Genomic DNA, 15,432 nt, shown 5'->3' with positions numbered 1-15,432 from the left:
AACTAGGGTTGGACCTCTCCCCAACCTCCCTGGGGCTCAGGTTCTACCACCTGGGATGCCCCTACCCTGGCTTCCCCAGGCCTGTGTCTCCCCCAGCCACCTCCATACAGTCCTCTGCCAGGTGAGGACCTAGGTGCTGGTCACCATGGCCATGAGATGAAACCCCTGCCCTCAACAGTGACTGGCAGCACTCAGCCAGGCCGTGAACGTGACACTCATAAAGTCTTAGCGGGCTGGGGTTCGGGAACTGCCAGGGCCTGAGGGTAGACTCTAGTGGGGACAGGAGAGCAGGGCAGCTTGCCAGGGCAGACCATGGTGAGGGGCCGAGGGTCTGGGAGGGCTGGCTCCAGAAAGCCACAGGATGCCTCCGGAGCGGGGATCACAGGCTTGGATGATCGCAGCCGCCCTCTGGCTGCGAGAAGCTGGCCAGAGGTAGCCAGTCTGGCAGAGCCCTTCTACCCCAACGCCGGGATCCCCACCCTGTCCTCCCATCCCCACGCTGGGATCCCCACGCTGTCCCCTCCATCCCCACACCGGGACCCCCATGCTGTCCCTTGCATCCCAGGGGAGCCAGCTTGTCCTCACTGGCCCAACTCTCCCTCGCACATGGGAGGGGACAGCAGGTCCGGGCAGGGCAAGTGCTCCCCCTCCCCCGCATAGATGTGGGGGGCCTGGAGTGAGCCCAGGTAGAAACGTCAGTGCTGGGGTGGTCAGCGGGCCTGTGGAGGACAGGTCAAGAGGCCGTTTTAGCCACTGAGGAAACCGAGGCCGGGAGAGGAAGGAATTGCTGAGAGATCTGGGAGGAAGTGGTGGGTCCCGGGCAGGCATCACAGGAAGGATGGAGCTGAGGCTGCAGCACTTCTGAGGGCACTCAGGGTGGGTGGAGGCTGGTGGGATCTCTGTCCCTCAAACAGATGTGGTCCCAGCTCCTGCTCACTCCCAGCAGCACCAGCGAATCCTGAGACCTCAGAGGGGATGAAGGGGACAGGGGGGCAGCCAGCAGGACGTAGGAAGCTGCAGGGCTCTGTCGGCAGGGAGCACTCCACATGCGTAGCCCCGGACCCCTGGGAGCTGGCCAGGCCCAGTGAGAGGTGGCCGCTGGGGGGGGCGTGGTTCTGACCAAGCGGCTGGCCAGGCGGACAGCCAGCGCATGTGTGTGCCTGTCCCCGCCATGGCTCCCCCCAGGTGGCACAAGAGACCACGAGTGGCCTCAGTGGGCGGCTCAGCAGCCCCTGCCCCCACCCTTCCCAGCTGAGCCCCCCAGGAACAGAATCCTCTTTCATTGGCCCTGTGGGTGGTCCTGGCCCAGCAGCTGGGGGGCGCGGTGGGGAGGGAGGGGACCAGGCCTGCCGACAATAGGACCAGCTGTGCGTGCCTCCACCCCCGCTCTCACCCACCCAGGACAGGCTGGCCGACAGAAGCTCACCTCTGCTCCTGGCCAGTTCCGCTGCCCACCCCACCCAAAGCCCCAGGGAGGCCCACCGCTGGCGGGAGCCCAAGCCTCGTGTGAGCTGCGGGCTGAGGGGAGCTGAACCGGCCAGATGTTTCAGGCCGCTCCTCCAGCTCCAGGCTGCCTCTGCTGCACCCCCGGCTGCTCCCCCAGGGAAGCAGGAAGCCCTGGACCGCTCCAGGGGCTGCCCTGCAGATGGGGAGAGAGGAGGCCCTGCCTGGCGTCGGGGGGTTCCTGGGGCTACCCCAACCTGGGTTTCTGCTGGCTTGCCCCATCCTGGCCTCCCTGCCCTCAACGAAAGCCCTGGGCTGGGGAGGGGGTGGCAAGCTGGCCTGGCAGGGCACTTGCCTCCTGCCCATCCTGGGCCACTGGAAGGATACGTGGGCGAGGCCGACCGCCCAGGCAGCCCGCTGTGCCTGCTGGCCCCCACCCTCCAGCCGAGTCGCGTGCCCCCCGCCCACCTCGCTCCCCTTCCCCCATGAACACACACGGCAGAGAAACAGGCCCTGCGCACGGGGAGCCAGCTGGCACCCTGTCAAACTAGCAGCCAGGCATGCTGCCCGGGCAGCCAGCCAGCCTCTCACCCTGGCCCGCCCGCCCTGGCCTCTGCCGCTCAGCTCACAGTGCGGCAGCTCCATGTGGTCTGTCGGGGAGCACGGCTGCGTGGCAGGGAACCCCTGCAGGGAGAGGAGGGGATCCCGGGGGGTGGGGCAACTGAACTGAAGGCAGCGCAGGGGACAGCAAGCCGGAGCACAGGCCTCACAGGTGTGTGGCCTTAGAGGCTCTGCCACCCTCGGGGGGTACCCACACCCATCCTCAGCCCCGGGTGGGCCCTGCGGTCTGGGGCCCAGGCGGGCGGCTCAGAGGCTACGTCCCGCGTTCTCTTGTCCTGCCTCCACCTGTGCTGGTCCACCCAGTCCACTGTCCCGCACACATGCCCGCCCCAACCTGACACGGATGGCGGGAGATGCATCTCGCCCAGCCAGGGTGCCAGGTGCCCAGCAGGCTAGACAGGTGAATCTCCTCGGTGTGACACAGCCAGGGCCACTGTGGGTACAGTCCTCTCCTCCTGCTCAGGCCACCGCTGCCTGGAGGAGCTACTTCCCTGGGACGCAGACAGAAGGGGCTCAGAAACCCAGATGCCAGGGGCTCATGTTGACCCTTGTGGCAGGACACTGGTCTCCCACCCAGCCAGGGGGACTCCCAGGGGCTCGGGAGCAGATGGAACCCGCTGATGCTGGGCCCCACGTGAGGGGCTGAGAGGTGGTGGGGTCCCCGGGGTGGGATGTGGTCAGCTCCGCCCAGGCAGCCGTTGGCACTAGGGGAAGTGAGTGTCTAGAGGCCGTTGTGGGTGCTGTCTGCCTGTGGGCCACCGCACACCCACCCTCTGAGCAGCCCCCAGAGGGGCGGGACGGGGGCTCCAAGGCAGGTGGTGCTACCCACAAACGGCCCTCCTTGCTGCTGGGGTCCCCCAGCGTGGGCAGAGGGAGTGGAATAGGAGCTCTCTCCTGGTGCAGAGAACACTGGGGATGGGTTCGTGCCGCTTCTGGGCCCTGACTAGGGGCCACCACTGCCAGGAGGGGAAACCAAGTCAGCGGTCCTAGGTGGATCTGTGCACCTGTGGCTGGGCCAGGGCCAGGCAGCGGCCGTTGCGTCTGTTGGGGGGGGGGGTTTACCACGGCTGCCGCAGGCGTCGCCTTCCTGCTCCCCCCATGCCAGGCCACCCTCCTCCCTCCCGAAGACATCCTGGGAGCCAGATGCTGTGGCTGGCGGGGGCGTTTGCCCACAGACACAGAAGGCTGAGGCGGGGTGGGGGGTATGAGCCAGGAAGGCGGGGCCCCCACAGCCAGCCCAGGAGCCATGGCCAGCCTGGTCTCCCCTCCAGGAGGCCGCTAGGAGTGCAGGGGTGGGAGGAAGGGGCAGGGGAGTCTGGGCAGGGGAGTCTGGACCGAGGACCCCATGCTGCCCACGGCATCCCAAGGTAGCGGCCTCCCCTGCACCCAGGAAGAGGCTGTTCCTTGTCGCCTGCCCAACATGTGCGCCCTGCGCCCAAAGCCCAGATTATTTCAGCAACTGCCCCTCACTCGTCACCTGTTCTGCTTGGAAAACAGCCCCTTTCTTGTTGCACAAAGAGAGGTTTCTCTGCTTCCAGCAGTGCCGGGTGCTAATCTCCCTGCCTGGAACGGGGCGGTGGCGTGGTGTGTGGGTCCGCAGCGCTCTGTAAACACGACGCCCGCCGCTCAGCAGTCATTGAGTTACGGCAGTGCCGGGTGCCAGGAGCAGAGAGCCCTGTGTGCCCGCTGCCAACTGCAATTACCTCTCTGCGTGCCAGCCGCAGGGGGCGGGGGGAGCTTAACCCTTCCCACACTGCAGGGTTGGGGTAGCCGAGGGAATACCAGCAACTGTGGGCCCAGGGACATGGGGGCCCAGGGCCGCCGCCTAGGCTGCAGGGCAAGGGGTCTGAGCAAGCAAGGAGATCCGGGCAGGGGTGCCCTGCCAGGGAAAGGCCAGGGGGGCCTCCAGGGGCCTCCTGCTGGCCAGGCAGCCTGAGAGTAGCCAGTATTCGTGAGGTGCCTACTGTGTGCCCAGGGCTATGTCCCATGGGGAGGCAGGTGGCCTGGGAGGAACTCTTTGTCCTGGGCCAAGCCCCACAGTGGCAGCCTGTGTGCACTGACAGCTCTCCCCGCCCCCTCCCCTACCGGCTGGCAGATCCAGAGCCTACCTCCTAGCATCTGGGGAAGTGGGGCGCGGCCACTGTGAGGGTGAGCCCAGCCCGGCCGGCCCAGCTGTACTCCACATTTTCTCAGCTCCCCAGAGCCCCTCCTGGCTCCCCCGTTCCCCCTTGCTGCCCATCTGGAGCACACATCTGGTCAGGACCACTGCCGAACAGGCCGCCCTTGTTTCCAACCAATCACCACTTCCCCCGGGGCTTCCTCAGCAGGGAGGCAGCCTCACCAGAGCCTGCTTGTCAACGTCCACCGGCCAGGTTCCCGCTGCCCTCGTGGGAGCCCCTCACCTGCCCCTGGCCCGGGCACCAGGGTCAGTCTCTTGGCCACCAGGGCGTCGCCAAGAGCCCAGTCTGCCAACTTACCTTCGTGGGAGTGGGAGAACCAGATCTGGGAGGTGGCGGGGTGGGAGCCACGGTAGGCCTGCTCAGAGGGGGAGGAGCTGGGGCCGCTGGGGTGCGTGGAGGCTGCCGAGCCCAGGCTGCTGGAGAGGAAACTGCCCATGAAAGAGGAGGCCGGAGAACTTCCCATCAGGCGGCTGCTGGCTGTGGACACAGGGCAAGAGTGAGTCTGGGGGCAGCTCCCAGGGTGTGGCCTGAGGCAGGGCAGGGGCAACAGCCCAGCCCTTCTCCATGGGGGACCCTCAGGCCCCCATCACCCCTGGAGTCTTTGTCTTTCAATATCCAAGAAACCGATGATGGGAAAGGCTACCCACATAGGCCTTTGACAGCCATACTCAGAGTCCTGAGTCTTTTGGTGCCTCAGGTGTCCCGGTACTGACACCCTCCTGCTGGTGCAAAACCCAAGAATGTCATCTTTGTTACAACCACATCACCACCACCAGCCACATCACCCACCACTATCACCCCCAACCACATCACCCACCACTATCACCCCCAACCACATCACTACCACCTCACCCACCACCACCAACCACATCATCACCACCACCCCAACCGCATCACCATCACCACAACACCAACCACGTTACCACCAACCACATTACCACTAACCACATAATCATCACCAACCACATCACCACCACCACCAGCAGCCACATCACCTACCACTATCACCCCCAACCACATCACTACCACCTCACCCACTACCACCAACCACATCATCACCACCACCCCAACTGCATCACCATCACCACAACACCAACCACGTTACCACCAACCACATTACCACTAACCACATCATCATCACCAACCACATCACCTCCACCACCATGCCCCCAAACACATTACCACTACCATTACCACCAACCGCATCACCCACCACCAGCACAACCAACCACATCATCCACCACCATCACCAACCACATTCAATGACAACCACATCACCATCACCATCACCAACCAATTACCACCACCAACAACCATATCGCCATCAATAACCAATCACCATCAATAACCACATCACTCACCACCACCATCGTCGTCACCACCACTACCACCCAGGTGCTGGGTACTGTGCCAAATCAACTTTCATGGCCTGTGGATAGGCCTCCTCTTCACAGGGAGAGCACCCCGACTCTCCCAGCCCACAGTGGTGGGCAGCTCCAAGGCCCCTTAGACACTGGCGAACTTGCTAAAAAGGCCAAGGTGACACATGAAGAACCAGGGTCAGCGGGGCCCCAGCCATAGGCCATGTGTCAGCTCCACGGGCCCCGCAGTCTCGGCCCCTCCAGGCAGCACTGGGAGGAGCTGTTCTCTCTCCTGAGTGGAGTCTTCTTCCCTCTACCCAGACCCAATAAACTGACTTGTCAGACAGAGGAATGCCCCAGTCCCAGGTGAGCGGAGAGAGAAACTGAGCCAGCTGGAAGACCGAGGGTGGGGGACAGAGGAAGGAAGCGCAGCACTGGGGACAGATCTGCTTCTAAAATCCCTTCAGGGTTCCTAGGGCTGGGCCCCAACTGGGCTGGCACAGAGCTGCGAATGGCGCTCCCCTCTGGGTCAGGTGGAGGCAGCGAGAGGCTCCTTCCTGGGTACTGCCAGGATACCCTGCACTTCCTCTGGCAGCCTGAGTGTGGGAAATGGTGAGCCCCCAGGACCCCAGGCCCCGTCCAGCCCAGCCCTCCCGGCCCACTGACCCGCCTGCATGCTCACTTGTGGCCCATTGGCCGTGCCCCCCTCTGCCCAAGTCCAGTGGCCAAGGCCAGCCCGAGGGAGCCTCCCAGGGTTGCCATGACTACCAGCTCCTGCACACGGAGGACAGCACACACAGATTTCTGCACACGGTGGCCCTGCTGCTCCGTGGGTGGTCTGAGGCTGTCACTGAGCGGCCCCCACCCCAGCCAGGCACCCTGGCACCTTGTCATCTCCATTCCACGGGCGGCAAGCCTGGCCTGGGACCATCCCAGGAACCCAGGGCGGGGGCACTGCCCCCTCGGGAAAGAGGGGTATGAGGCTGAGTGTGGGGACAGTGGGGGTCTGCAGGGGCCCAGCCCGAGGTGAGTCAGGACAGCCATTCCCCTGCCCGGGAGGCAGGGGGAATTTGTGAATTTCTGATGCCTCATCCAGCCTGGCTTGGCCCTGGGAACTTCCCAGACATGAGGTGACTCAGCAGAGGCAGCGGGGCCAGGGGGGCGGCGGGGGCTGCCCTGCAGGGCCCTGGCAGGGTCCTGCTGTGCTGAGCCAGTTCCCAGCCCAGGGCCCCCAAGGCCCCTTCCCCTCTCGTGTGTGAACGCAGCCACGTGGACTGAAGGGGCCTCTCCCGGTCGTGGCAGCAGAGGAGGGTCTGTGAGTGCTGGTGGGGGACGTGGGGTGTGAGCTGGCCTCTGCGGCGGGTGGGCGGGTGGAGAGGAAGAGCCGGCCCAAGGGACTGTGGAGCAGGCCCAGGTCCAGGCCCAGGGCAGGGGGCGAAGGTGCCCGCGAGCCAGGGGCTTCCCGGACCACAGGGCTGGGACTGCCATGGGCCAGGGCCAGACCACAGGCCCGGCGGCCAGGGAGGGGACTCTGGGTTGGGAAGGGAAGTGCTGGCTTCCCCTGCTTGGGGACACTGGGGCATGCCTGTGGGGTGAGTGTGGGCTCCCCTCGGAGTTGGAAGCTTGCCGCTGCCTCGCCCAGGCCCGCCTCGAGTCCCCCAGGCCTTCCCACCCCCACACCCTCCTGGGGAAGTCCCTCCCGCCTCTTCCTCCCTGGGATGGTGGGAAGCAACTAAGTCCAAAAGTTGGGTCTGGAGAAGGGATTTCTCCAGGATCCTGGCCTGAGAACCCCGTACCTTGAGCTCTCCCACACCATGTCAGGCGGGGGCGGGACACACCCCGGTGTCCCACGGGGCCCTCAGTAGGCAACCAGCCTGTCTCCAGACTTGGGGGACCCTGCTGTGCTGCCTTATCTGAGCCCACCAAGGAAGGGTCCCCAGCCCCAGAATCTGGGGAATGAGAGGGAAGGGGATGGGGGCTCCAGCCTAGCCCCTCCCTGCACCTGACCAGCCTCACCAAGCTGTGCCCAGAGTCAGGCAGGGCCACTGACGTGGGGGTCTCTTTCACCTCTTTTCCCTTTCATTCTGGAAACAGGCCAGCTGGATTGCTGTCTCCTTGTCATACAAACATCATGTCTTTGTATTTTCACCATAATCAGCTCAGGTAATAAAGCACAAGAGAGGCCAGACACGGTGGCTCACACCTATAATCCCAGCACTTTGGAAGGCCAAGGTGGTGGATCACTTGAGGTCAGGAGTTCAAGATCACCCTGGCCAACATGGTGAAACCCCGTCTCTACAAAAATGCAGAAATTATCCGGACATGGTGGTGCGCGCCTGTAATTCCAGCTATTCGGGAGGTTGAGGGTGGGAGAATCGCTTCAATCTGGGAGGCGAGGGTTGCAGTGAGCCGAGATTGTTCCACTGCCCTCCAGCCTGGATGACAGAGTGGGACTCCGCCTCCAAGAAAAAAAAAATCACGAGAGAGGAAGCCAAGTCACCCAAGCCCCCTGCCCCGAGGCCCTCGCGTGAGCATTCTAGGACCACTGTGTACACAGCGGCATACATACTTCTCCGGTATCACACGGGGTCGCATGCTGCACCCCAATTCCATGCCCGGGCATCCTGGGTACTGAGCTTACCATGAGAGGCCTACCATCCCCCACAAGGGACTGGGGTAGCCTCTTTTGCTTCTGGAAATCCTGACTCGGGCGGCAGCTGCTGCCAGGGGTCCTCACTGGCGGCTCAGCAGGCCAGCACCTCGGAGACGGGACCAGGCAGGGGAGGAGCCTCTGCCCGGCATCCCCCTTGCCCCAAGAGCACGAGCCCTGCACATGGCTGGGGGCTCAGATGCTTACTCTAAAGGGGGGATTTCTCCCCCATGGCCCTGGCCTTGGCTTGAAACTTGGAAGCAGATTCTGCAGGCCCTGCCAGGTGGTCACTACTGTGGTGACCCCCGCGAGTGTGGGGGATGGGACTGCTGGCCACCTGAGGCCTTTCCTATCCTACCCAGCTCCTGAGGAGTCCGGGAAACCCCAGGACAGAGCATCACACCTCTACTGTCACCCCCACCTCCACGTGTTTGGGGATGGCACTGTGACTGGCCGGCAGAGCCACAGGTAGACCAGGCTGCCACCTCCCCAGCCCCCGCCTGCCGACCAGTGGCCAACCCCAGACAGAGCCTGGGCCTCAGCTGCCTGGGAGCCGAGTGTAGCCTGGGCTCCAGCCAGGGCCAGACCGCGTGGGACAAGGCCAGCCGGGAACTGGGCTGAGGGTTCTTTCCTCTTGGCAAAGTCCCTGTCTACCAAGTGCTGTGGTTACCAGCCCAGGAGGAGGCAGCTGGGGGCCGGTCTTGACCTAGGCCTCCTCAGGCCAAGTGCCCCATCCTGGCACTGCCTGCAGTGGCACCTTCCTCGCCTGGGGCTTCAGACTCATGTGACCTAGTGCCACCATGCTCCCAAGGTCGGTCGTGGGCCCGCCATGGGGCTGGTAAGTGATGGAGCATGACCGAGTCTAAGTTGCTGGTCCAGGCCCATAGCCCCAAGTGCTTTGCTGGGGGCTGAACATGGCCTGTCCCCACCTGTGTGCACGGTCAGGGTGCCCTGGCCCCGCACAGGGCCTGCCTGGGGCCGCTCTGCCAGGCTTCCCATCAGCTCTCATCACAGAGATGCAGCGCAAGTTTGGATGTTCCTGGGGAAGGGACCAGGAAGCTGGATGCAGTGTCAGCGGGGCCACCGAGGACTGCACATTGGCCTCCAGCCGGCTGCCCCGACTGCCCAGCCAGCCCAGGCCGGGTTTGCAACTCTAGATCCGGACTAGGCTCTGGCCCCAGCTCCAGGGCCACCTCAGCTCTGCCCAAGAGGCTGCAGAGGCCTGGTTCGGACGCCCGGCAAGCTGAGGAAACAGTTTCGGGAGATGGCAATGCCCAGAGGGCTGTGGCCACCCCCAGGTGGCTCAGGTCCTCGGGCACAGCCCCATCCCTGGGAGGCCGGTCTGACCTGGCGCCCAAGGTCCAGCCAACTAGACATGGAGGCAGGCTGTGCCTGAACCTGCTGTCCCAGGGTGGCCCAGCAGCGGGAGGACTGGGGAACAGCTGCACAACAGCTGGGCTGGAGTCTCGATGCCCACTGAGCCCGGCCCCGGCCCAGGGCTGCTGTATGAGGAGGCTGGCACACAATAGGTGAGAGTTGGCCACATGGGCTTGCAGCAGAGGTGGCCCTAAGTGGCCAGGACGCCGATGGGAGCTGGCTTACCTCCTGCCAACCTGTCTGCCAGGCTCCCTGCCATGGATGGCCAAGAAAGGCAACACATGCTGGGCAGCCCAAGGGGCACAGAGCATGCTGGAGCCCTGGAGCCCAGGACTCCCCGGCGAGCCACTCCCTCCGTAAAGGTCGGTCCAGCAGCCCCCATCCAGGGTTCCCGAGGACCCACACACCAGAGGCTGGGCCTGGGCAACCGGATGGCCAGGTGCCCACTGTGCCCCACCCCACTCTCCTGCCAGGCTGACCCTGCTCTGCCTGTGGCACCAGACTGAAGACAGACGGAACAAGAGGACGGCAGGGCCTGGGAGCCGGGAGAGGCGGGCGCAGAGCCGGCAGAACGAGCATTTGTTTTGAGTTAAGTGAGCCGCCGAGACAGCCTCCTTTTCTGGAAACTGTGAAATGGGTTGTAAAAAAAAAAAAAAAAAAAAAAAAAGCCTCGCTGAGATGGCGGCAGCTCCAGAGAAGCAGCGAGGCCCTTCCCAGGCTCCCGGCTCCCGCTGTTTCCGGAAGCCCAGCTGCCGGGCTGCTGGCATGGGCCTCCCCAGCTCCGAGTCTGGCGGCTGCACCCGCCGCCTGCGCCAGCTCCCACCCCCGACCCACACCCGCTCAGGCTCCCCTCTTCCCTCAGCACTGGCTTCCGCTCCACACCTTCCCCGCCCCCGACAGGGCCCGCCCAGGCGGGGGACACCAGGCTCCCCTGGGGCTGTCCCTTGGTCTCCCCCAAGACACCAGGAGTGGCTGGGAATGGAGTGATGGGCGGTCTCAAGCACCCTTCCCACGAGCCAGGCTCCCAAGGGAGCTGCGCAGGAGGGGAGGGGAGGCAGGAAGGAGGAGCAGCCCCGCTGCTGGCCCTGCCCCACATTCCTCATTCCGGGAAAGGCGGGGGAGGAAGCCACACTGCACAGGTTCCTGGTGGATGCAGAGGGGAGGTGCAGCCTGCTTGGAGGCAGGGGTGTAGCATCTGACCATTTGGCTGCCAAGGAAGAGGAGTGAGGGACAGGGGTGGGGAGACCAGGCCCTGCCTTGGGGTGAGAGGCCACTCTGGGACCACCACCCGCACCAGGAGACCAGAAGCTGCTGTGGCAGGGGCTAGAGGCCCAGCCACATGCCACCCCAGGTGTGCAGATGTGGCTAGGAGACAGGCAGGTGCACGCTGGGTGTGCAGGTGTTTGCAGGCTCAACCCCCAGATGCAACCCAGTGATGCTTCCCCCACCCTGACTGCAATCACTAGTGGTCCAAACTGGAGAAGATGTGGGGTGCACCTCACACTTGTGCACGCTCACACTTGCATGGAGGCAGGGGAGGGAGTGTGTGTGAGACTCACGGGGTGTGTCTGAGTGTGCAAACCTGTCTCTGGGCATGTGCACGTGACTATGGAACCTATGAACACAAGGTCTGACTGTACTCACATGTCTGGGATGAGTGGCTATACACACACACACACGCACGTCTGTGGGTATACACACCTTGGCAGATTCTGTTCTCGGGCACGGGAGCCACATAGCTAGGCAAGTCTTCAAAGATGCTGCTTCCCAGGGCTCAGGCCTCCACCAGGCTTATCCCCTTACTGGCCTAAACCTTGGCAAAGGCTCTTGGCCTCCGCTGTGCACAAGGTGGCATGGAAGGGGCACCGGGATGAACAGCTGCCCTGGGTCAGGGCACGTCCCGGTCCACTGGTGGTGGAGGGGGCCTCAGATCTGCACCAAGTTGCAGCTCCAGTCCCCAGTCCCCTGCTGCATAGGAGCCAGCCCCCCACCCAGCACAGCTGCTCAGTTCTGAGCTGCCTCTCCTGGGGCAGTGAGACCCCAGACCCTAGAGTGGCCTCCAGGAGTCTTGTAGATTCTGGGGCCGGCCAGCAGGTCATGTGGCCAGGCCCAGTTGCCCTCTGCGGTGGAGAAGCAGGCCCCAGCGTTCCTTGGGCTGTCCTGGAGCCCTCTCCAATCTGAAGCCCTCTCCAGGGCCCGCAAATTGTCCAGATCCGGGGCGGCCCTCTGTCCCGACTGCACACCTGCTGCCACCAGATGTCCGTCTGTCCAGCACGGCTCCCTCCATGCCTGGCGGGACACGGGGCCTGCCCTGCCTAGCGTTGCCTCTTCTGCCCCCACAGCCTGGAAGTGTCTGAGGGTGCCTTGGCCCCCTGGGGTCACCAAACCTCCCCACCCACCCACGGCTCCATGGAGGAGGCTAGACAAGTGGAGACTGAGGCGGGCACAGGGAGAAAGGAGTAACAGAGAAGAAATGGGGCACAAAAGGACAGGAACCAGCGTGGGGGCAGCGAGGGAGAGGCTGGAGGGAAGGCCAAGAGCACGCAGCCATGGGCTCAGCCCAGGATCTGGAGCAGCCTGTGGGAGGGGCGCCCGCCCAGGAATAGGAGCACGTCACCCGGGAAGCCCCTCGGCTCGCTCAGGAGAACCTTCCAGAAGCCTGCACTGGCCCAGAGGCAGCATCTCTCAGGCCTTAATAGGAAAACTCTGTGGTTTCTGTGTACCCAACCCAACCAGCGTGGAAACGGCCGGGAGCCGATGATGACAGAGGATGGGCTCAGCCACCGACAGCCCAGAACTAATAAAAGAAAAGGAAAATCGGATATAAGTCTGGTTCTTATTAAAGGGGTAAATTTAGCTTTTTGGCTAGGGCGGGGTAGGGGTGGCCGATGCTCCCCACGGGGTCCCTCCTCGGTCTCCCTCCCCCAAGAGCTCTGGGCCAAGTGACTCAGAGCAGCCATGGTGGGGGCGGAGGGCGGGGCGCAGGCTGGCTCCCTCTCTGCTTCTACAGTTCTTCACACCTTCTCCCATGTCTCTCACCCGCTCTCCTGGGCGGGCAGGTGGCCAGGACCTCCCCTTGCCCCCAAGACACTCTGGAAGGCCGTGGGGCGGCTGGCCAGGGGCGTGGGAAGGCATTCAGGGTGGTCAGCGCCACTCCCTCGCCGACCCCCCACCACAGCTGGATGAGTCTCCCCACCCCAAACCGAACACGCCCCATTCCACCATCTTGAGAGAGCCAGTTGCGGGAGACGGACACGCCGGTGAAGATGTCAGGGGCACACGCACGCACACCCCAGCCCAGGTATCCACCCTGGCCCACAGGTCCCCGCAGAGCAAGGGAGACCATGTGGACACCCCTCTGCCCTCCTGCACTCCGGCCTCTCAACTGGGGCCCCCGCCCCCTGCCCTGACCCAGGACGTGTCCACTCTAGCTGTGGACGTGGAGGGGACACAGGGCAACGGATGGGGACCCAGGGCCTGCCCAGACATACCAGCCACAGATGAGCCCCAACAGAGCCGGGCTGTAGGGAGACTCTAGTGCTCTTGGCCCTGCGTCCACACAGCCATGTGGCCTTGCTGGCCGGCCCCTCCCATCCTCCAGTGGACTAGCCACAGCTGCGGCTGGGAGTGTGCTCCTAACTCCTGCCACCTGGCCCACACAGGCGACATCAATGACACAGGCTCCATACCAGAGCAGCTGAAGAAGGGTGGGCAGAGGCAGGTGCAGGCTCGGGGTGGCCGGGGGGCAGGCTCTCACCCTCCTGCATGTTGACCCATCCTTGTGGACATGCACACGTGCATACACCCATCCTCATGGACACACACACACACACACGCATACACACCCATCCTCATGGACACACACACATACACACGCGTATACACCCATCCTCATGGACACACACGTACACACACACATACACCTATCCTTGTGGGCATACACACATGTACACACGCGCATACGCCCATACACACTCACATACACCCACCTTCATGAACACACACACGCATACACACCTATCCTCATGGACACACACACATGTACACATGCTTACACATCCATCCTCATGGACACACACATGTACACATGCGTATACACCCATTCTCACGGACATGGACACACACATGTACACACGTGTATACACCCATCCTCATGGACATGGACACACACATGCACACATGTGTATACACCCATCCTCACAGACATGGACACACACACACGTACACACGTGTATATACCCATCCTCATGGACACACACACACACGTACACACGCATATACACCCATCCTCATGGACATACACACACACACACGTACACACGTGCATACACCTAATCTCTTGAACACACAGGTACACATGTGCATACACCCATTCTCATGAACACACACACACGTGTATACACCCATCCTCATGGACATGGACACACACACACGTACACATGCTCATATACCCATCCTCATGAACACACACGTACATACGCGTATACACCCATTCTCATGAACACACACACATACACATGCATACACCCATCCTCATAGACATGGACACACACACATGCCCATGTACACACGCTCATACACCCATCTTCATGGATACACACATGTACACACACGCATATACACCCACCCTCATGGACACACACACCCACATATACACCCATCTTCATGGACCTGGACACACATACACATGCACATATACACATGTGCATACACCCATCCTCATGAACACACACACGTATACACACGCATACATCCATCCTCATGGACACATGTACACATGTGCATATACCCATCCTCATGAACACACACGTATACACCCATTCTCATGAACACACACACGTACACAGGTGCATACACCCATCCTTATGGACACACACGCATACACCCATCCTCATGGACACACACACACGTGCATACACCCAAACTCATTGACACGCACATGTACACACATGTATAACCATCCTCATGGACACACACACACATGCACACACGCACACGTGCATACACCCACCCTCATGGACACACACACGTGTATACACCCATCGTCATGAACACACACGTACACACGTGCATACACCCATCCTCAGACACACATGCATATACCCATCCTCATGGATGCACACACACACACACACACACGTGCATACACCCATCCTCAGACACACATGCATATACCCATCCTCATGGATGCACACACACACACACACGTGCATACACCCATCCTCATGGATACACATGTACACATGCACACACTCATCCTCATGCACACGCATACACACGCGAATACACCCATCCTCATGGACACGCACACGTACACATGCACATACACCCATCCTCATGGACACACATACACACGTGCATACACCCATCCTCATGGACACACACACGTACACATGTGCATAATACACCCATCCTCATGGGCGCACACACACACACTACTTGCTTCCCAGATTGGCCTGCCTGGAGGTGTGAGGCCCGTGGTCTCCCTGGCAGGGTGGGGTGCTCTGCCCACAGCCACCCTGGGCTGTCTGTGATGGTTCTGTGGGTAGTTGCAGCCCCCAGAGCTGGGGTCCCTGCACCCAGGCGAGAGAAACGATGGTCTGTGTCAGCTTACACAGGGCTGGGGGTAGGTCAGGGAGCAGGGACAGCTTCACATGCTGTGGTCACCACGTCCAGTGTGGTCACCACGTCCAGTGTGGAGGTGGCTGCTATGTTGGCCGAGAGTCCACCTGCCACCGAGAGGGTTCAGATCACCCTTGCCCCTGGTGCTGAGAAGGACCGGGTGCCAAGGGCCTGACTC

At 62.4% G+C, this 15,432-nt stretch overlaps 1 protein-coding gene across 4 annotated transcripts in view; it reads right to left on the bottom strand.

The window, feature by feature from the left end:
* The window catches only part of LOC105469294 (BAH domain and coiled-coil containing 1), a 70,523-nt gene that overhangs the window by 34,922 nt on the left and 20,169 nt on the right, over positions 1-15,432 (bottom strand). For all 4 annotated transcript variants that reach the window (XM_071081815.1, XM_071081817.1, XM_071081818.1 and 1 more), the window contains exon 3: positions 4,542-4,721. In XM_071081815.1, coding sequence (XP_070937916.1) covers positions 4,542-4,721 — 180 coding nt within the window. The remainder of the gene's footprint in view (positions 1-4,541; positions 4,722-15,432) is intronic.

This window comes from Macaca nemestrina, chromosome 17, assembly GCF_043159975.1.
Source record: "Macaca nemestrina isolate mMacNem1 chromosome 17, mMacNem.hap1, whole genome shotgun sequence".
In the NCBI taxonomy this organism is placed as follows: Eukaryota; Metazoa; Chordata; class Mammalia; order Primates; family Cercopithecidae; genus Macaca; species Macaca nemestrina.
This window is presented reverse-complemented; position numbering and strand designations above follow the sequence as displayed.